Source organism: Paralichthys olivaceus, chromosome 2, assembly GCF_024713975.1.
Source record: "Paralichthys olivaceus isolate ysfri-2021 chromosome 2, ASM2471397v2, whole genome shotgun sequence".
Taxonomy (NCBI): Eukaryota; Metazoa; Chordata; class Actinopteri; order Pleuronectiformes; family Paralichthyidae; genus Paralichthys; species Paralichthys olivaceus.
Genome location: NC_091094.1, coordinates 13062854 through 13084304, shown reverse-complemented (window position 1 = coordinate 13084304; position 21451 = coordinate 13062854). Strand labels below are relative to the sequence as shown.

General features: G+C 38.8%; 1 protein-coding gene across 1 annotated transcript in view; it reads left to right on the top strand.

Annotated features, from left to right (window-relative positions):
- LOC109638454 (testis-expressed protein 264 homolog) overlaps nucleotides 1–17269 on the top strand; it is a 30259-nt gene extending 12990 nt beyond the window's left edge. Inside the window, exons 3-4 of the mRNA XM_020101442.2 lie at nucleotides 9844–10009; nucleotides 15511–17269. Of these exons, the coding sequence (XP_019957001.2) occupies nucleotides 9844–10009; nucleotides 15511–15791 (447 nt within the window). The 3' untranslated portion in view covers nucleotides 15792–17269. The remainder of the gene's footprint in view (nucleotides 1–9843; nucleotides 10010–15510) is intronic.
- Nucleotides 17270–21451: the final 4182 nt, after the last annotated feature.

Below are 21451 nucleotides of genomic sequence, written 5' to 3'. Positions count from 1 at the left end.
TCCCCTCCTCTATGTGAAGGAAGAGGATTCTGAGAAATGTCAGAAAAGACTGTTCTATTGAGGAAACACATATTGTTATGGATGTTTTGTCATTCAAGATGACATTTGATGAAGCAAAACAGAAAACGGAGAGAAATGCAGCATTATAAGAGGTGTTCATCAGATACGATTAGACAAGGGAAGGAGGAGGAATGAGGGCAAAGTGCAATGGTGGTAAAATGAGGCAGTGTTATCCCCTATAATCTTACAGATTACTGTTATTAACACACTCGCTGCAGGAAACCGTCAAATGTCACTGTCGACTCAACCACTCTATCTGTGTTGCTGCTGAGTACCAGTGTCAGTGTTGCAGAGCCTCTCTACTGAAGAGAATTGAGAAGTTTTATAACAACTTTTACCATTATAACAGTATTTATCTTGTACTTTGTAAGAGAAAAACAGCTGGATATTGATAACTAATAATACTGTATTGATCTCAGACTAAAAAATCCCCGTGTTATTGCAGAAAAGCGTCAGGCACATAACGAAATATAAAAGTATTAGAACATACTCCACTAAACTGCAAAATATAAGAATGTGCATAATATAATCAAATCTCAATGAATGAAAGTGTGCAATTAGAAATATGGTAAGAGGAAGATGTGGGGGTTCAGGTGTTTGTTAAAAAGAGGTGAAGTGTTGTAGAGTCTCACAGCTTGTAGCAGGAGAGATTACCTGTAACTGTCTTTGTAACAGAAAAGCTGTTTGAGCCTTTTGGAGAAGGTGCTCCCCTGTGGAGAGGGTGGTCAGGGTTATCCATGATATAACTTCTTTATATTCACTGAACCATAGAGACAGGAACATTTAGTCAAACACACTTCAGTTGATTTGACCCTGACATGACAACAGAGACCAAGTTCTTTTTTGCATTTTTAGAAAACAATGTTTCTTTTATTAAGAAAATGTATAAATGTAGTATAAATCTTAATATCATTGTGTAATCTTCATTCTCCTGATTAGAAGTAGAACATTACGCACATTGAACAATAGTCCTTTTTTTTTCTTCTGTAAATGTGTCTCTGACAAGATGATTGTGGCAAATGAGACACTTTTAACAATTTACTGTAAATGACATCCTGCGAACTGATGCTTCAGACACTATTGTGTGAGCACATGCATGAAAGCAGCCCTGTTTAAAACCACAGTTTATCAATAATAATATCTGATTCTAATCTAATTATCAAGATGATATTTTCATATAATTTTATTATGTGTTTTTTCTTATCCAGACTGACTCTTTCTCTTTACAGTAGTTACTATATCCAGTCGGATGTGGAGTCACTGTGAACTTTACTTTTTTAGTCAAATGCTGGAAAAGGTCAATAGTCTTAATATATTCCCACAGGTTTCAGTTACTCACGCCACATCGAAATGTACCACAAACTCAGTCCATATAGAGAAAAATACCCTGAGAACAAATCAGGAGTCATTTATTTTTTTATTATTAAATATTATTAAAATTAAGCCGTATATTCATTCACTATTACATTGGGTTCTATATTATCTCAGCTTAAGTTTCAGTGAGTTAACTTTTACTATCTTTATTACATTTATATTAGTTATTAGTTAAACACCAGCAGCATTTCCTCGGATAGTCAGCTCTTCATTTGTCCTTGTGTTGCTGCTGGGCTGTACATCCAGCCTGGTTAGTCTGACAGCTGAGGTGTTATCACCTCCAGCAGTGACGGGGAAAGATGCACTGGAAAAGTGTGTTTTCTGTGACTGACCCTGACAGATTTGTGTCTCCTATCTCAACAGTAGTTTTGCTCTTCTCTTTTTTATAGCACTGGAAATAGTTTTCAATAGTTTTTTTCTTTTTCTTTAATTGTCCTCATTTAAAGTGAGTTGAAGGCATCATCGAGTAGTTTTAATCACAGCAGCATCTCGGCTCCAGGGTCGGACAAATTTTTTCATCTTGAAGACCACTCAAAGTGCTTTAGAGAGCAGTTTCATATTCATCCAATCATTAGCACAGTGCCTCTATGTGCTGCTCTGTCTCTATCGCACAGCAGTCAGGGTCTATTTGGGGTTTAGAGTCTTGCAAAACTAAGGTGGTGAACATGTATTAATTGATAATGAAGATGAACTGTAATTTGCAGCGCTAATTGAAAAAGCAGCAATATAATAACGTCCTTATTTAGTCTTATTGCTGCAAAGATCTCAGTTCTGCAGGTATCATTTGTGCTAAGGAGAACAGGTTTATCAGAACCACCCTGTTTGTATTTAAGACTGATGTGAATTTTTTTTTAAATGAAACCCTCCAGATGAAGGTAAGATTCATGAAAATTCAAATGTTTCCTCTGGTTCCTCGTTCACAGGTTTTATTTATGTCAGGCTTGACTTAGGTTATTCTCCTCCTGCCTGTTTTGTCTCCACTCCTCTGGTGTCCAAATGCATTCAATTTATTTGTTTTTCCTAGAGTGCCTCTAGACCTTCCCTCCACCAACGCTTCCAGCTCCACACTGGAGAAAAATGTACTATTCTTTTCATTGAATATCTGCCCGAGAGGGAAATTGCAGCAAAATATCTTTTTTTTTAGAAACCTGATTGAAGTGTGCACATAGGAACATTTCTCACAATTTATAACTAAAATACTAAATTACTGTAAGTAAAAAGCTGAAAACGGAAAAAAAATAATATCAAAAGACTGCTGGTCAAACACAATACATGTGTTCACTAGCTTGCAGCATTGTTCTGCTCCATAATACGAAATATTTAATCTTTAACACATGTCAACACACAATTACGATATTTATGATGGAACTAATATCATATTATTAGATCATAGCTAGCATGTCGACAGGCGTTAATAGAGTGAAATGTTTATGGTGTTCACCAATTGGTGGCACAGGGATGCAGTGGTTAGCACCATCGCCTCACAAGTGCTTTGGTTCGAATCTTGGTCGGAGTTTGCATGTTCTATCCATGTCTTCGTGGGTTTTCTGGGGGTTCTTTACGTCATTTTTCCCTTCAAACAACTGAATATTTCTCCAGGGGTTCCTTAGCCTGTTGTACACAACTATGTACATTTTAGGACAAATAATCAGCTCATCAGAAGACTGTGCTCTCCTGTGCTCTCTGTTCCTTTATTTTAAGCCACTGTCTTATTTTTTTTTTACTCCCAAAGTACCTGTGACATATAGTTTTGGTTTGTTTTGCCTCATCATTATTCTGGAGGATGAAGCCACGACCAAATAATTTTCTTCCTTGGTTACTTGCCATTACGAACACAATATATCCATACTCCCGTCAGAATGCATCAGAGAGTGCGATACCACACAAGCTTTGTACTGAAGACACGTTTGTAAGTAATAAACACCTGGGACACCTGGGAATTGTCTGCATTAACTTCCAAGGCTTAATTTGCTTCCGTTGCTGTAGGAAAACTGTAAACTATGTCTTAATCCCTAAAGACGCCTCGTTTCATGTGGAAATTTGTTTGTGTGATCCTCATTTGTTTCCAGATATTTTTTTATTACACTATCTTGTGGCTTTTAGTTTATAAATCCAACAGGGCATTCACTAACCTTGACCTCCAATGTGATAAGCATTTACGCATGAGTCTTATATGTGGGGATGCTACATTAATTATTCTTCATCAATCCCATATTTCTCCTTCAGATGTACATGCACTCATATAGTTTAATTATAAGCATTATTCCACGCACCCTTCAACTCAAGTTCACTCAATCAAAATCCCAATTAACAGGCTGAGATTACTTGTCAATCTCTCAAATGACTTTGGCCTTTACACAGTTTAGTCAGATGTTCTTTTTGTGATTTAACTTGATTGATTTGTTAAGAATTTCAAACACAAATGGCACTCAAAAACAATTGCGTACCTCTATTTTTGTTTATTTATACGTTTATCTTATGTTGTACAGCCAAAACTAAAATACCTCATACAGCCTCATTTATTTAAGGACACATGTGACATATTTTTACAAGAAACCAGTGCAGATGTTCTCCAGACTAGAAACGAAGAAAGAGTGAACAACTCGTTCTTTATCTCTCCTTCACCCCTTTCCTTTGGAAGCGCTGCAGAGTGGATGCAAACACACAGCGAGCGTGAGGGAGTGTGTGCGAGGTGATAAAAGGGCCATGTGTACCCACCTGTGTGTATTTTTATACGCTTTTGGCAGTCCCCTCCACTAAAACTAATTCCACTCGTTTTTGTTGATGCAGATTGCCTTTCACAATCTTTCAATAGAACAAAGCAGCCTAATTACAAGGTTTTACTGTGACATGTGAATTAGCTCAATAATTAAACTCACCATAACGATTAACGGAGCTCACGTGGCGCCTTTTGAACGTTTCGCTCGTGAAGCGGCAGTGGCACGGGCTGATACGCACATGTGAAGCTTGTGAAAGACGGTGATGGTCAGGGTGAGGATGATGATGATGATTTACCCGTCTTTTATGATTCATGACCTAACTCTTCCTTTCCAGTTACGGTTGGCTCGGCTTAAAACAAAGCAACATGAAGCAAAGATGGATACGTCCAGTTCTGCCCCTGATTGCTCTTCATTTTCTTACATTTTCAAACAATTGAATAAAAGTAAGGTGAGATCGTGCGCTGGGGGGCTTTTTTAATTTCCCAGGTCTGTTCCCCTAAAAATGTAATAATGTTTTCATGCTAGAGGAGCAAAATAACAGATATTCTTCTGCCCCAAAAAATATTGCCATCTCTGTGCTGTGGAGATGTGAAGAAAAACCCACCTTGCTCTGACCCTGTAACTCTGGACTGCCTTAAGTGCTCTCCCGGGCCCCTGAGGCCCTGAAACCATGGGGAAAGACTATGGAGAAAATCAAAGAAAAATCAATAAGTACACTATCCGCAATCCCCTGCCCAATTACAAAAGCCTACCAAGCACAATTTGTCTCAGCAATTCCACTGTTGGTCTAATTATTGGCCTGCCCTTTGTCCCACAACTTCAGTTTATAACACACAGCAATACTGACCTTGCTGTATGTCTTGGCTTGATGGTTGTTATAGGTTGTAGTTTACTCACCAGTTAATTGAGTCAGTGGTAAGTACAGGCTCCTTGTGTGGGTGTTGAGATAATAATGGTGTCCTCAAGTCTCGCAATAAATTTTAACAAAATCATTAAAATTTAGGCTTTCAAAGGTCTTCACAGTTAAGAAAATGTTAAGTTGATAAATTGCTATTCTCTGCTGCAGGTCGTTTTTTTTTTTTTTTTTTTTAGCTTGAAAGCAATGGTGTTATGTCAAGAAACTAATGATTAACAATGTCAACTCACCATTATCACTCCTAACCATTCAATGCAGAAATAACAAAAGGACTGAAGCCAGCGATTTTCTTTTCTTGAGTAATTATGCCGATAACTTTCTAAAGTCATAATTTTATAATTTGGTTCAGAAAATGTTTAGCACCTGTAAACAAATCACAGTTTCCTGAAGCCTAACCTCAAAGCCAATCTCCAAAAGAGAACTGTCCAAAAGCAAAAAAAACCCTTGTGATGGAGAAGGTGGCGCTATGTTTGTTGGTTTCTTTTCCTTTTTTGCTTGGAAAACCATTTAAATGATCTATTGTTAATCATTCCGACAAAATGTCTGTCCATTTTTTTATTATCTCTGCTAAAGACGTTATGTTTTCACCCCACATAAGGAGATGTTGTTTTTTTACATATTCACTGATTATTCTGAGGGATTGTTAGGCTTCTGGATCAGCCAGTCAATCCATTGAAGACAATGAAACAGTCCAAAACTCCTCTTCTATGTTTTTGGTAGTTTTTGTGCCCGCATTAGTTTTTATATCTCAATTCATGAAGCTTTATGGAAGTCTCTTATTTTAGATGTGGCCTTCTTATTCACTTCTTGGAGAACTTCTAGCTCTTGACACAATTAAACAGTGAGAGAGTGGATCCTCTTGTTGAATATTCTTCCATCCAGAATGAATAAGATTTTCATATTATATTTGTTTATATTTTCACCCACTTGTCTGTCCATCACTGGTCTGAGAAAGTACTCCTCACCCCTCCGCCTTTTCATTAATGAGTTTCATTTATCATTCTAAAACTTGTTTGTGCTGATGGAGCTCATGCCTTCTGTTTTTTTGTGAGGAATTAATGTCGGTGAGATCCATTATCAGTAAATGTTTAGTGTGTAGGCGAAGAAGAAAACAAGAAGACATGGAAAATCACATAATAATAATAAAAGCAGATGCACGGATAAAAAAACTTATCTAACTAAGTATCTTAAGTCTTATTTAGTATTTTAAAGTAAGTATAAGGTCACAGATTGTCAATGAAGCCAAAACAATGAATCCAAAACATGTGATAATGAAAGCAGGAATTTTATCTCCATCTAAATTTTGATAAATCACCCTGATAAGTTGTTTTGTCCGACACCCAGTTTTGTTTACATTTAGAGAAAGCCAAAATATGTTTTTAACCTTAAGTGTCTGTTGCAGTCTTGTAGAACCCTCTAGTTCCTGATACTTTTGCTCTGCACCTTCATTATTTTTGAGGTCTCTGGAGCCATTTTGCAGGGGCCCTGTTTTCCCAAATTTCCAATGTAAACAACAGTTTATCGTGATGTCTCCATTTCCCACAATAATAATCTCTCAAAGACATAAGACTCAAACCAGGACCCCGTCAATTATAAAAACATTTTTTTACATTTCTGTACACCAGCTGAATCTTCTGCAGCTGTCTGAATCATCACGCCTAAACATGACTTATTCATTTACAGGATGTTTTGAAGGAAACAGATGTCCACTTTCTACGTCTCTCACTGAACTGTACACTGTCCCTTTACAGTGTAGGATTACTATGATAGAAGCTGTTCTCTTTTTCAGGTCCTTTATTATCATTTTTTACTTTGGTGTTCCTATTATTTTCTTCTAAAGGTAAATGTAGTGTTCTTAAAACCCATATTACTGTACTCCCTTGGCAAATAAGGCTTTTATGCTTGGATCTTTTAAGTGTGCCATTAGTCTGTTGAGCGTGCTCCTATTTAGTACATCTTCTGCAGTGCTGTATTTGTGAGTCCCTCTCCAGCACTTTCTGCAACTTAAAACACCAAGTAGCCAAATAAAGTGTCTTCCCCTTCCACAGCTCTCTGTAAATCAGAGCAAATATAGCTCTGAAAAATCAGAATCTATCAGTGGAATATTAACGCTGAACACCTCTGTGTAGCAATTGTACTGACAGCACGGCTCTGCTAAATCTCATCTTTGCATTTTGATCATTTATTGATGGAGGCTGAAATGCAGAGTTAAATGAGTGGGTGCATGTATGTGCGCACATCGATATGCAATATGTATTTCATGTCTGACTGTGGCTGATGAGCCAAAGCGAAGGGGATACGCAGATGTTTCTGGAGGAGAAAGTCTCTAATAATTGATGTTGCTGAAATAACTGAAAGTGTTTTTCCTGCACACAGCAGCAAGACGAGCGTTACTGCTGTCATAATTGGGCTGAGAGACAGACGGCGAGAGAGATGATAGGACATAGCTTTTTATTTTAAAAAAAAAGAGTCTATCGTGTGTGTGCGTGCATGCGTGCGCGTGTGTGCGTGTGTGTGTGTGTGTGTTCGTTCTGCCTGATAATCATATTCCATGTGTGTGGCATTGCTGTTGTTCCACTAAAGAAACTTCCTGTTTTCCACGTAGCTTGAAACTGAATTGTCAGCAAGGACCACAGGGACTCCGCTCTCCCAGGATCTGTCAAGAAACTCTAATAATCCGAAACAACTTTCAACTCTTTGAGAGATGTCATGAATTTAAATAAAGAAATGATTCAGGACTATTATCGTTCAAGGGTGTGGAGGTAGAGGAAAAGTGTGAGGTGAGATTACAGAAATCTTCGTAATAACATGATTTTATTCTCAATTTAATGTATTATACCTATGCCAACAACCTTTTTGAGTAAAGCAACTAGTGCAGTTCCAGTTCTTCCTGTTTGGAATAGGCTGGTTGCTTGGCCTGTATTAAAACTGGTGCCAGCTTTCTTTCTGAAACTAGAAAAAGAAAAAGACTGACTACACCACTGCTGCTGCACAAGAGCTGTTCACCTGTTCATTCAAAGTACGACTCAGTACACTCACTACACTTCCAGTGTGAATCAGATAAGATGAACAGTTCTCAAGATATGTGAGCCTAATTTCTGGAATTATAAGGAAAATATCCTCATAGCAAACAACACTAAATCCTCAGTCTGTGCTCTGATCTGTAGCCTGTATAACACCACAACTGATAATAATCAACATCTTCTTCACTTAGTGATTTTGTGTCAGGCAGCAGCAAAACTGTTGCACTTTGGCAGCAGCAAAATGGACATCAACTGGTATCAAGTTGAGCAAATTAAAACAAATTTACTATGCATAATTGAATACATGGATACACTGCTCTGCAGCTGCAGTGTGTGTCTACTATTGCTCGACATTTAGCATATGCCAAAAGGGTGAAAGCAACAGACATCGGCATTGCATGAGTGGAATAACAAAGCGCGGTGTATGAAAGGTTAATGAGCCCGGAGAAGTTAAAGTGGTCTCTGTCACGTGAGACTTCCAGCTTTCTCCGGAGGAGTGAGGCGAGTAGCAGAGCAGCAGTTTGAGCAGTGTGGAGGCTGCAACATTCATAAAGACAGATTACAGAGATCTGAAATGAGCTCAGCGTGAAGGTGTGAAGAGAGGGGGAAGTGATTCATTTGAGTTCAGGGGTGGAGCAGTCAGGTTTCCACGTATGGGGTCGTATCATTCTCACTCATGATCAAGTGTTGTATTGGCGACATGTCTGCACTTGTATCCTGCTATGGTGCTTCCTCTGTCCATTACATGTACATGTATGTTAACATGCATGCGTTAAATAAGTGTTGATGGGACTTGTTTTAACATTGGTAGAGATGTGAGTCAATCCATTTTCAGTGCAGAAAATTCGGTCTGCAAATCTTCCAAAGTTTTCATTTCCCATATGAAGAACACAGCAGGAGATTGTCTGAAACACTCAGCCGAGGATTGGTGCCTGAGTAGAGCATGCAGGAGGCAGAGCATGACACATTCATTCTGTTTTTTCTTTTTTTTAGCATTTCATCTTCGGCATCAACCCCCATCACAAAAAGCTCTTGAATCCGTCTCTTTCCAAGTGAACATCTTGGCATTTTCGTGCATGGCACCTCTTTGTCATTCTGTGATATTTGTATTCCTCCACTTTGCATCCCTCGCATGTTAAAATAAGACATCACTAGCCCTGGATGCTCGCTGTACATTTTTCAGACACTGACATTTTAATAGGAGGCTTGAGGGGAAATTTCTGGAAAATGTCCAGAGCAACTGACTCAGACATTAGCATTCTCACCTATAGCTCCTCTACATAATCTCAAGAACTTCTGCACTAAACTCAGTTTTCAAGTCAGCAGTTGACAGTTTGTGACAAACGGTCAATGATCTGCACTTATATGGTACTGTTACTTGATGAACTCTCTAAGTAAAGTACAATTTAGCTATTCACACTCTCATTCATACAGTACCTCTGTGTGCAGCATATTCTCTATTATACATCACTCATACATTGCCAGCACAGACATCATAATTAGGATTCAGCATCTTGCTCAAAGACACTTATGCATGCAGAATTGAGACTGGGATCGAACAGCTGACCTTCTGGTTAGTGGACGAACTGCTCTATCTCCGCTTTATGTTCTAAACCACAACAGGTTCATCTCTTTATATGACTGAATTGTACAGTTGAATTGTTTTTACGAAAATATGTACAATCATGTTAAGTATTGTATTTGTTATACGCACACCTACTCTTCAATGTCGCCCTACTTGCTCTTACAGGAGAGGAGGCTGTGTGCTCACCCGTTCCTTGAGATCTACCGGGAAGGTCAGATCCAGTTCATGGCCCCCTTGGCCCGGCAGGGAGATTTCTACGTCCCTGAAGCCCGACAGGTAGAAAGGAGGCTCTCAGAACAAGAGGAACCCCACAGTGATACAGACATCTCAGGTATATGTACTCCATGCTGCACTGCATAAGCACATCATAAGCACAAATCCAAACCCTGTTTAGCTCCTCACAACAGGCTCGCTAGTGTTACTGCTGGATCTCTGTGATGTATCAAATTAACCACCATCCTAAACTAATAATTACTTGTAAATCAAGATTACATTTAATTTATGGAGGTTTTTCAGTCCCTATGTTCTGAAGCTGAACCAGTCAACACAATTGTCAATGCATGTTTATTTAGTGATTACCTTTTCCATGTTAAGTTAAACAAAATATGTGTTGAAGGATATGTAAAGTATAACAAGGTATAAAGTTTGTCCTGCATTTAGGACTTGATCCAGGTCTTGAATTATTCAAAGAATAAAGTGATAATGGAAACTCAATAAAGGGGAATATTGAAAATAATCAAGTAAATACTACTGTGTTTTAACAATATTTGAAAAAACTATGTTATATCAGGAATCAGAATCACATAATAAACCTTTCTTAATTACTATTGGACTATGAAAAACATGAATGATAGAAATATCACCATATGATGATATTTATATTCTGATGTTAGAAACAAATCCAGCAGATATGGAGCCCAATTAACATTCATTTGTGTTTCTGGCCACCCAATGACTTTCAAATCAGTGCTCACTCTTGCTCTGCTTTTGGTCCTCAGGGAAATATATGGTTCTCCAGCTGCTAAACGCTTCACTATGTTCACCAGCTTTTAAAATGGGGAAAAAGTTTGAACTTTTCGCAGTTAGTTCAATACAATCAGCTACTTTCTGTTGGCCACCAGGAAACTGCACGTTAAAGACACCTCTGCTTTGGCCTCAGTGTTTAGCTGTGGTTGTTGCTGCTTGGGTTGGACCCAAGGGAGTTTCTCCTCGTTTCTACTGCTGTTTTGTTTATGAGCAGCCCAGCAGAAGAAAACTGAGACTGACACCTTCTTAGGTGTTAATGAAAAGCCCAGACACAACAGCCTCTGGTGGAAGTGTGCTGTCACCCACCGAGGGCGCATTCACAGCAATATGGAGTCCATATGGCAATCTCACTTTGACTGTAAACGATGCACAAGCACTTTAGTACACAATTCCACTTGACACTAATTTATCCTCATGAGACATAACATCTTGTGAAGCAGTGTTTGCAGGAGTCAATATTGGATGGAGCGAGATGGAGCGAGTCTGATCACGAGTTCACATGAAGTGTGAAAATAAGCCTGTTTGATGATAACAGCCTCATAGCACCTAATTGCTACAGCTTTGTGGCAGCGGCCATGTGGTGTAATTAAATTCATTTCAACAGAGCTAGACCTTAAAATGAATGCAAATATAACCCAGCTGAAACATAAAGACTCACATCGATTCAAAAAACAAAACACCCATGGGACAGAACTTTACAGTGTAGATTAAATTTTAAACAGAAATTGGTGCTAAAGACATTTGTATTTATTAATTGTTTGATTTCGTGTTCAGGGAAAGTAAGTTGACAGAATTTTTTCTTATTTGTTGACTATTCAGACGAATTAAATTTAGAGCCAACATTTTTATCAGTTTGATGCTAAACATCTGCCAATTTGAGCATTTGACAGACATCAGACATTTACTTTTGCTGACATAAATTACAGAATAAACAGTGCAAAAAAGATCTGCATTAATGTTCTCAATTCACCTTAAAAATGTTTTATTTTCTTAATTCAAGTGTTTATATATATTGTTATATTGTCATAAGGAAACTTATACTCCCTAATATTGATATGCACATATTGGCCACTTAAAATTATTAGAAAGGTGTCTGAATGATTGGAACATGCTCCACATGTTTTATGTACGTCTCGGGTTATGACTTGGATAAAGTCATGTTAGCTGACATAAGTTAAATGGAAATGAATCAGCGACACTTTTATCAACCTGTATTTATTTATTCATCAATCAAAAATGCAACATATTTCTTAATCACAACTTCTAAAAAGTGTTTTAAACATATGAAACATGCAAATTGAATATCGTTGGAGGTTAGACTTAAGTTCAGATATTGTGATGGGCTTTTTTTCTGCATTTCCTGCCAAACTATTAATGGATTCATATATAATGTCTGTCTAAAAACTGTCAGTTGCCAGTCAAAAGCAAGTGAGTTTCCACAGTTTGGTGCAGTGGTGGAGGCACTGAGGAGCACACTGTACAATGATTCATTTATTTCACTGGCATTTGTGTCCTGGTCTGATTTTTAAAAGATTTTTAAGAGTCTACTAAATGATTTATTTTAATAGTTTTACAGACTGATTTTATTTTATTATGTTGCATCTTTCTTCGCCTTCCATCCACAAGCTGAAAACTTTGCACACCTCAGAAGTTCCCCTCTGGATCCATACACTGCAACAAAGCTGAGAGAAACTGAGAGTGACGCTAACAAATCCAGAGTTCTTCATGTGTCACCAGCGCAGTGCGTTTGGATGCATGACTGAATGATAATGTGACAGGTAGCCATGCTCCCGTCACACTGGGGTTCACTCTGCCAGGTCAGTGGAGCATTCAGGAAAACCCCAAACCCACCACTGCTACTCCTTTGCCCTCCATACTGAACCTGTCTCAGTGAGTGGAATAACGCCCCCTCAGCCTCCTCTATCTGTCGAACAGCCGTCACCCTGTCATTCTCACATACAGTAGTTCAACTGGCTTTGCTCTTTCCAGAGCTGTCTTTTGGGGCAAGTTCATGTCAAATCTCGATTCCATGAGAGCAAGTCCCATTTCTTTTAAATTCAAGGATATGCTTGAATTGAGTTAGTTTATTGCAGTGGTGTGGGTTGGTTTAAAAGTCGACAGGCACCAAAGGATTCTAACATCTTCTAAAAATTGCAGAGAGTTTAATTTTGCTTGTTTTTCTTCTTTTTAACACATCTGAGACCACATCTTTAAAAAGCCTAAAAACTAATCATTTACCAATTTTACTGTGTCAATCAAAAAAGTCTCAGTAAAATCGTATTTGATTCCAAGTCACTTTTTAAAAAAACATCTTGGTCCGCACTGTTTTTGACCTGCAGGATTTCAGCTTGATAATAGTGATTATGTGAAAAGAGTAAGCACATTAAATCTTGACACTCTTAAATTCCATTAATGGATCAACTGTCACTCTAATAGAGACTTGATGCCAGAGGGCAACACTAAACCCCTGCAATCAAATGCAGATACAATTTCCACTTAAAAAATGAAGATATCAAGTCAAATGTAAAGGAATTTTCGTCCCCAATGTTTGATTAGATTTTGTGACTTGCTTCAGGCGTTCAACCAGCGCAGGAAAAGCCAACGTGAGACCAAACTCGTTGCTATTTCAGAGCTCAGTGAGCATATTTTTAATGTTTTATTTCATTTTTCTCTTCCCTCCATCAATCACATGCACACAAGGTGGGTTTAAATTAATCAGGAAGAGCTTGTGGCTACATTTAATTAGTTTTTTTTTATTTGAATTTCTAATACATTTTCATGAAGATAACTAGAAATTCCTTCTACGCAGTACAGTGCACTTAGCACATATTTGAACACATATTCTCTGTCAATAGTTTACTTAATGTCATGTTATTGTTTGGAAAACATTTTTTTTTAAATTATTTTAGTTTAAATTCTTGTTGTCAACCTGTTGTTTGAGCTCAGTCGTCCCGTCTCATATTCTCTGTCTACGTGAAGCAATTGCCACTGGAATATCTCAACAACGTTTCATCTCAACATCTCTGGAGTTTTATCTTTCAGTTTCCTACTTTTTTGAAGTTTAATAATTAATTTAAAATAGATTGAAACGTCACGATTGACAGCTGAGACTGGCTCGCGATTGGTGGAGTGTGTGTATCAACCTGACCTCATTCACTAATACAGACTCTGGCTCCAAATGACACCAAGAACAAGATGGCAGCACACGTATCTGGGATGTTTCGGCTTCACTTTTGCACAATGGGGTCAGAAGTGGACACAGTCTATTACAGCCAGTGCTCACCTCAAATGTGTGACGTGTAAAAAAATGTCTTATAAGTCCAGTTGAAAAACAGCACAAACCTCAGCCACCTCTCAGAACTTGTATTTTATCATCTGCAACAGGATTGATTTGCCTCCTGCTGGCTGTGTCCACTGTTTCATTTGAAACGCTACCATCTGTGTATCATCATCAGTTCTGCAGTTAATGACAGGCTGGCTTTGTGTTGGTACATATTGATTTGAGGAGAATGTTATTTGCAAACACTCACGGCTAGAAAAGACAAATTGTCGAGAGAAGCAGAAAAACACATGCACACACGTTTGTACATCTATCTTGAGGATACTAGGCATAATGATCCCAAGCCCTTTACCCTAACCTAACCATCACAATTAAATGCCTTACGCTAACCCTTACCCAAACCTTAACCTAACTCTTACCCTAACCCTAGAAGCAAGTCTCAACCCTGAAGTAGCTCATTAAAAGTGGGTCAGAAAGTGAGGACCAGCCAAATGTCCTCACTTTCCCAAAATGTCCTCACTAACTGTTGGTTTCATGGTCCTCACAAAGATATTGGTACAAGTGTACACACACACACACACACACACACACACACACACACACACACACACACACACACACACACACAGAGTATGATGTTGATTCTATTAACCTGCAAAGCACACACCCTCAGAAACAGAGTAGACAAGTGATAAGGCTGCGTATATAATCCCTTCCAATTAAAGAGCAAGAGACATGTAGCCTTCAAGAGTTTCTAATTAACAACATTTCAGTGCACAAGGTGCTGCCGCTCAGCTCATAGTTCATTATCGACCAGGAAAATATGTGACACTGACAAGCGAGATACACTACGTCTGCGCTGTCATGTAGAGATACCCTAAAAAGATCATCAGTAATTAACAGCCTGCACATTTTTGGAGTTAAACTTTTGTTTCAGTTTTCTTTTTCCTTATTTACCAATGAAACCAAGTCAGACTGAATATGCAAAATGCAACAGTGCATTTGTCATTTCTCTGCAGTTAGTAGATGAAAATGTAAACTGTTAAACAAGCATAAATAAAAAGGGCATTATAAGTAAGTATTAGTCCAGTAATTGTATTTATTTTATTCAATATTAATAATAAAAAAATAAGTCAACTAAAAGCATAAGTAACCTATACAGGACAATAAGAGACAGCTTCATTTTAATATCACTGTAGGGTGTCGGTTGTCTTGTCTCTGTCACTCATGGTGTGTTTTTATGGCCCTAAACTATTTCAGTAATCTTTCACATGTGGTCCCATATGAAACACTGACAGCATTTCATTTCAATAAACTTTTTTCAGGAGTAATATTCTGATATTTCCTCCATGTTTGATCAAAAATTAAAAAGACTATACAGCTCAAATACCACCACCATGCAGATTTTGGTTGAATCCCCGCCCTGTATTATTTGGGCAGCGTAGTCTTTTCTCATGCGGTGTTTGTTTATAGACACCCTCTCACCATCTGTCCACCCCCTCCCTTTTGTTTTTTCACTGCTCTAGGTGCAGACTCGAACAGTGAATACAGCTCAGGGAGTGGGGTTCTCCTGTCAGACAGCAGAGAGACGTCCCCAGCGGGTTCCTTGGTCCACTCTGTGGAAGAAGAGGATGGAGATAACAGAGGGAGAAGCTCCAGGGGAGCCTCGCTTAAAGAGCTGGACCCGGAGCTGGCTGGCCGACCCGAGTCTGAAGAAAGAGAGGCGAGGCTTCGTGGAGACTCTGTCCAGAAGAGCCTGGAGGTTCCCACTCAGCAGTGGTTGGGTGTCGTTGGAGGGGAGGAGTGAAAGTTCGAGACATATTTGTTAGGGATGAAAGAATAAAGGGATTGGGGGAAGTTATTCTTTATTTTTCTTCACATGAAAAGACTGAAACCAATTACATGTTAATCAGTTTCTGCTTTCTGCCATGAAAGACCATTCTGTCTTAGAGACGTTCATAAATAGGTACTTCGGACTTCAAATAAGTCAATTTTCTTCCTTCACGCAGCGGGAAACTGCATTTTTTTAGCAAAAAATAGAACTGGAGTACTTGTTGGGAATTATTTTATCCACATTTGCTTTGCTATTGACTAGTTACAGTAGATTGCATCCATTCAAAAATAGAATGGCATTTAGAGAGCAAATATCCCGTCAAGGCCCAATAGTCTCCTTTTGAAGTCACATTTAAATTCACAAGATCTGGATTAATATTTGGAACTGCACCAAATTGCACACACTTATACATATCAGTTCTTGATTTTTTTCATCATGATCCATGAATTATTCTCTGAGAGAATGAGGAAAATGTTGAAAAAACCTTATCTCACTAACTACAAATAAAAGGAAAACATAACTTTCTTGGCAGAGGTGATAAACTACAGTGACTACATTCTCCCACTATGGAGATCTATGTTCGAGGCTTTTAATTCTATACATTAATTGTTACTTATGGTCTTTTCATAGGATCGGTTGACAGTAAAAAAAATGTTCAGGTCATCAGTTTCTACAGAAGTGAGGCTGTTTGTCAGAATCATAGACAAATGAACTCTTTGTTAGCCAAAGCATTTTACTTGAATATCACTATTCATATTTTATCTCTCCATCTGAAATGATCATAGCTATTGTGAAAATGATGTTTGTTTGACATGACTTTATTTTGCTGGACAACTAGATATTTGTTTTTTAGAGGATTGTAACACGGATTTAAACAAGCAGAGTTAAGTTCATTTCAAATAAATGTAGTGACTTGTTTACAAAGGATGTTTTTAAAAACTGAGAGAAGTCAGAGAGTGTTTTAAGCACATAGACCTCACAAAGTGTTCTTCACTGTTTTCTTGTTTTTTGAATATTTGCGCATCTTGTTATGAATATTACAATGTGCATTTTAAATGACTGTTGGGGGAAAATGTGAACGAAAGCATAATAACCCTCTTCCTGGCCACCTCTAAGATTTAGGACATTATTATTATGAGTGTGCAGCCAAGACGAGTGGGCTGATCATTGATGTTCATTCCACTACGACTGAAACCAAAGCTCTGACTCTACCTATAATACTTGACTTACAGTCACTCTACATCTGGCCTGTGGAATCTTTAAATTATGTCCTCACACCCCCCCCCCCCCCCCCCCCCCCCCCCTTTTTTTTTTTTTTTTTTTTTTTTTTTTTAATGTTTAGACTATTTGATATTCTGTTTCTTTGCACAGGCTAGTTCCTGTTTGCTTGCTCTGCCTCTTTCTATCATTCCTCTTTGAAATAAATATGGCAGCTCCCACCTCAAAGACCACCTGATGACCCAATGATCCATATCCTTTATCTTCCAGCACACGAGATCACACCAAGCTGCTCACTGCAAGTCATGCACTCGTGAAGGATGCAGGCAGCAGAACACGATGTGCATCTGTAAAATTGAGTGAGTTTACAGCCTCTGCTGGGCTCATACATTTATGATTCTTCAGATTAGCATTTTTACTTTGAACCCATATAAGGCATATGCCTTTCACTTTACTCTCGTCCACTTGATGTGACTGTAACTGTGGCATTACATTGTCAGATACATTTTTACTTCGATTAGTTGTTGAATGTTACAAAATACATTTAGTTCAATACTGCTTAACTTTATTTTCACGTCTGTGCTTTACTTAATTAGATTTATTCCACTGCATATATTAGCAAATATGTCAGAGCCGTGATCTTGTGGCGCAGCAGCATAATGGTGAAGAAACACCTGACCTGGATTCAGAAGAGACCACCAGCCATGTTGATGTGGTTTACCGTTGCATTAGGGAATAATGATACATTTCCTGGGATCAAAGTATCTATCCATCATCCATCCATCCTCTGCAATTATTGTTACTTGTAATACTTGAAGTCTATTCATTCATTCATTACTTGCTTACTTTTACACTTGTATGTTTTTACTTCCTCCATCACTGGCTTTTGCAGAGGCTGCACACAACACACACTTGTGATGTTGTCAAAAATAATGTCAGCATATTGACAAAGCCCAGATAGAAAATCTTTGGCTCTATTTTGAGACATTTTTAAGACAATAATAAATGAATGGAGATCTTTAGATTTAAAAGACTTTGTTGACATTTATTTGGTAGACTTCTGTAAGTTCTGGACTTGTTAGAAAAGAAGCTAACCGCGACTCGCACAGTGTCACTTATCCATTAATTTACCTGAGATTGGAGTTGCCTCAGACTTAATTGGCAGAATGCTGAGCTTTGACCTGACAGATGCTCTACAAATAAGATGATCTATAGCAGGTGTTTGCATTTTTAATCTAAATGCTGATTACTCTAAAGATGGGGCGAAGTTCCTAGAGGATATGTTTAAACAAGATGGATGGGCTCTGAGAGTAAGAGCGAATTGATGAGATGCTCTCTGCGTGTATGATTCTAAAGACGCTCTGTGAGCTGTGGGCGTACTCTGGTTTCTCTGCTATACACATGTGTGGTAGTACCTCGCTGAATTCATGCCCATCTGTGAACTATATATTATTTTTAGGCTACATTGTTTATTTTCTGCCGTAGATTTCAACATTTCACTTGCATTCACTTTCTAATTTACTTTGCCTTAAAGTAGTGGTTTTGATGATGTGGTTTGTTTTCATCCTGTCTGATCGTCTGACTGTTTCTTGTCCAGCTGGACTTAGCTGGAGCCATTTTGCTGTGTGCAATTGTTTTATTGAGTGCATTGTCCCTGTGTGCACTGTATATGCCCCAATCAGCCACTGCTTACATTTTTATGTTGTCATTTTCCTGCTGTACACTCTCATGGGCTCACTCAGACATGTTCAAGACATTTTACCAGAGTTTGACAGGAGACGATATGAAAAAGAATGCTGTTTGTGTTCTGGAGACAGCCCCTTCAGAATATTTCAGGAAAATGTCCAGACTTTAGTGCATATCTGAAAGCAGCTCATGTGTCCCAGTCTTCTCCACCCTCAGATGAAAATCCCCACAAACATTTACCACAACTAAGCCTTTTGTTGCCTTCCTGTTTCTGCAGCTTCTCCTCATGTGCAGCCACCTCCTCTTGAAGCTCAGTGTGAAGCATCAAAACTATGAGCTCTTGCCTCCTTTAGTTCCTTCTAAGCCTTTTCGGCTCTGGCTCAAGGGCTAGAGCGGTTGTCCTCTAACCAGACAGTCAATGGATCAATCCCAGTCTTCCAAATTCCACATGCCAAAGTGTCCTTGGGCAGGAAACTGAATCCCAAATTGCCCCTTTTCATAGAGAATATAAATAACTAATATAAAACTACTGTAAAGTGCTTTGAGTAGTCATCAAGACTAGAGACGTTCTATATAAATACAGACCATTTAACATTTTCTCACGTGTGAGCTGTGACTCTCACCTCATTATTGTCACTCAGCTGTTTTTCTTTTTGGAGTAATGTCTGAAGCACCATGCCTTTATTTTGAAGATATTTGTTGACTTGCATGGCCTCTACTGTTCATTCCTCAGCCACAGATTTCTGCTGCTGCAGGTTCTCACGCCTGGTTCCATTCTGTAGGTTAATATCAGCCTCTTTAGTGACTCCAGATGTTCCTGAAGAGCTTCCTCACAGGACCTGTCCTCCCACTCCTCACCCTCAGTCTTCTGCATTGGGATGATGTTGACCTCTTCCCTCAGTTGTTCCTCACATGCCTCCCAGGCCTGTTAATTGATATTCTCCATGTCTTGCAGAGTTCTCATGGTCTGGGTTTCCTCTTCCTCTATTTTATGGAGCCTCAACTTTTCATTCTTTTCCAACGTCCCTATTTCCTGCCCCAAGGTCTCCCTTTCCTGCCGGAACTCGCAACTATGTGCATTACACCAAACTCTTTGACTGCCACTTGTCTGTGAGGAGATTTTATGTCTTCAGAGATATTGTATTTTTTCATGTGGACAGATTTTTCTCCGTGAGGACAGCGTTGGTCTGGCAGAAGGATTCGGTCTTCAGATGTGTGTGGTGGAAAGTTTTCTGAAAATCCGTCCATGCATTGTTGAGTCATTTTGCATGCACACAATCACACACGGACACAGGGGTGAAAACAATACCCTGCTTCCGGCTACATCAGCAGACAGGGTAATAAAAGAGAATTATCGTTTAAGCAAGGATGAAGTCTTTGATTGGGAAGTTGAAGTTACGACCTTCTAATTACAGGACGGTCCCTGGGTATTTAACAGTCATGCTGTTTAAGTTAAGGTATTTAAGGTACTGACTGTTTATCTTATTCATTGAAATCCTATTCACATCTCGATAGCTATCAAATCTTTTAATATAAAGTTTTTAGTATTTTGAACTCCAAGAACCAAAAACTATTCAACACCATTATGTGTGGGTGCAGCAGAAATGTCAAGGTTATCTCAAAACTCAAATTTAAAGATAACTGTTTGCATGCTTTGATGCCATGCAAGAGTAGTGAGAGAGACATTTTCCTTTTTGTGATGTGTTTGAATTGACCCTCACACTAAACCTGAAGTCCCCTGATGATATACTGCCGATGTTGTGGAGAAATGGAGAAATTAAAGTGATGACTCAGCCAAGGCGAACACAGCCTGCATCAGAAGATTAAATCTCTTCTTCCCTGTAGGTGAAGCGTTTTCATTTTTGTCAGAAGACCACATGTTGCCATGTATATGTGAACATCAACAAAAATAGAGAAACCGCAGAGAGATTAAAACTACTTTCAGAAATGCAAGTCCAGGGCTGTATATGAGAACACAAATGTTCGAGTGGGTTACTCCAGATATTTTTTGAAACTTTACCTGCCAGCCTCATAGTAAAATGCTCACGTGACAATACAGTAGGAAAATGTGCGAACAATTCACAAAGAGCAAGTTTTCATGTCATTTCAAACCCAAGACAGACGTGAAACCGTCACGTCCTGTTATGTCAAATCTGAAAATGGCTTGAGTTTTGGATCTTGGTCTGATTGTTTCATCATCATTCATTAATGCCAAATGATCAGAAAACTATTCACAGTGACCACTGGCTTCCAACTCAGCCCCCCCCCCCCCCCCGTCATTAAGCAGCACGGTCCTATCCAAACTCTCCATTCCACCCACATGTCCTCTACTATTGTACTGTAAACTACAATTCTGTTTCAGGAGAAAATTGGTCCCTTTGTGTTAGCTGAGGGAATTATGCAACAGGCAGGACCCACACGTCATTTTAATTGCCACTGTACACAGGCGAAGTTCCTCTTTTCCCAATCCCTGACTGCAAAGTAGCTATTGTTTGTCTGAAAATGAAACATCTGAGAATGGTGAGATGTTGTGTTCTGTATGTGTGGGGGTGAGAGGAAGGGTGGTGTTGAAGGTGCTTCTAAGTGAAGGCGACACAAATGGATGAGCAGTGAAGCTCAATTCATCCAGAATGAACTTTTGTTGCTTCATGAACACAAAACCAAACTGGTGCAGCAGACCTTTCCTGAACTCCTCTCACTAATTATGCAACAGGAATGTGGCTGATGTG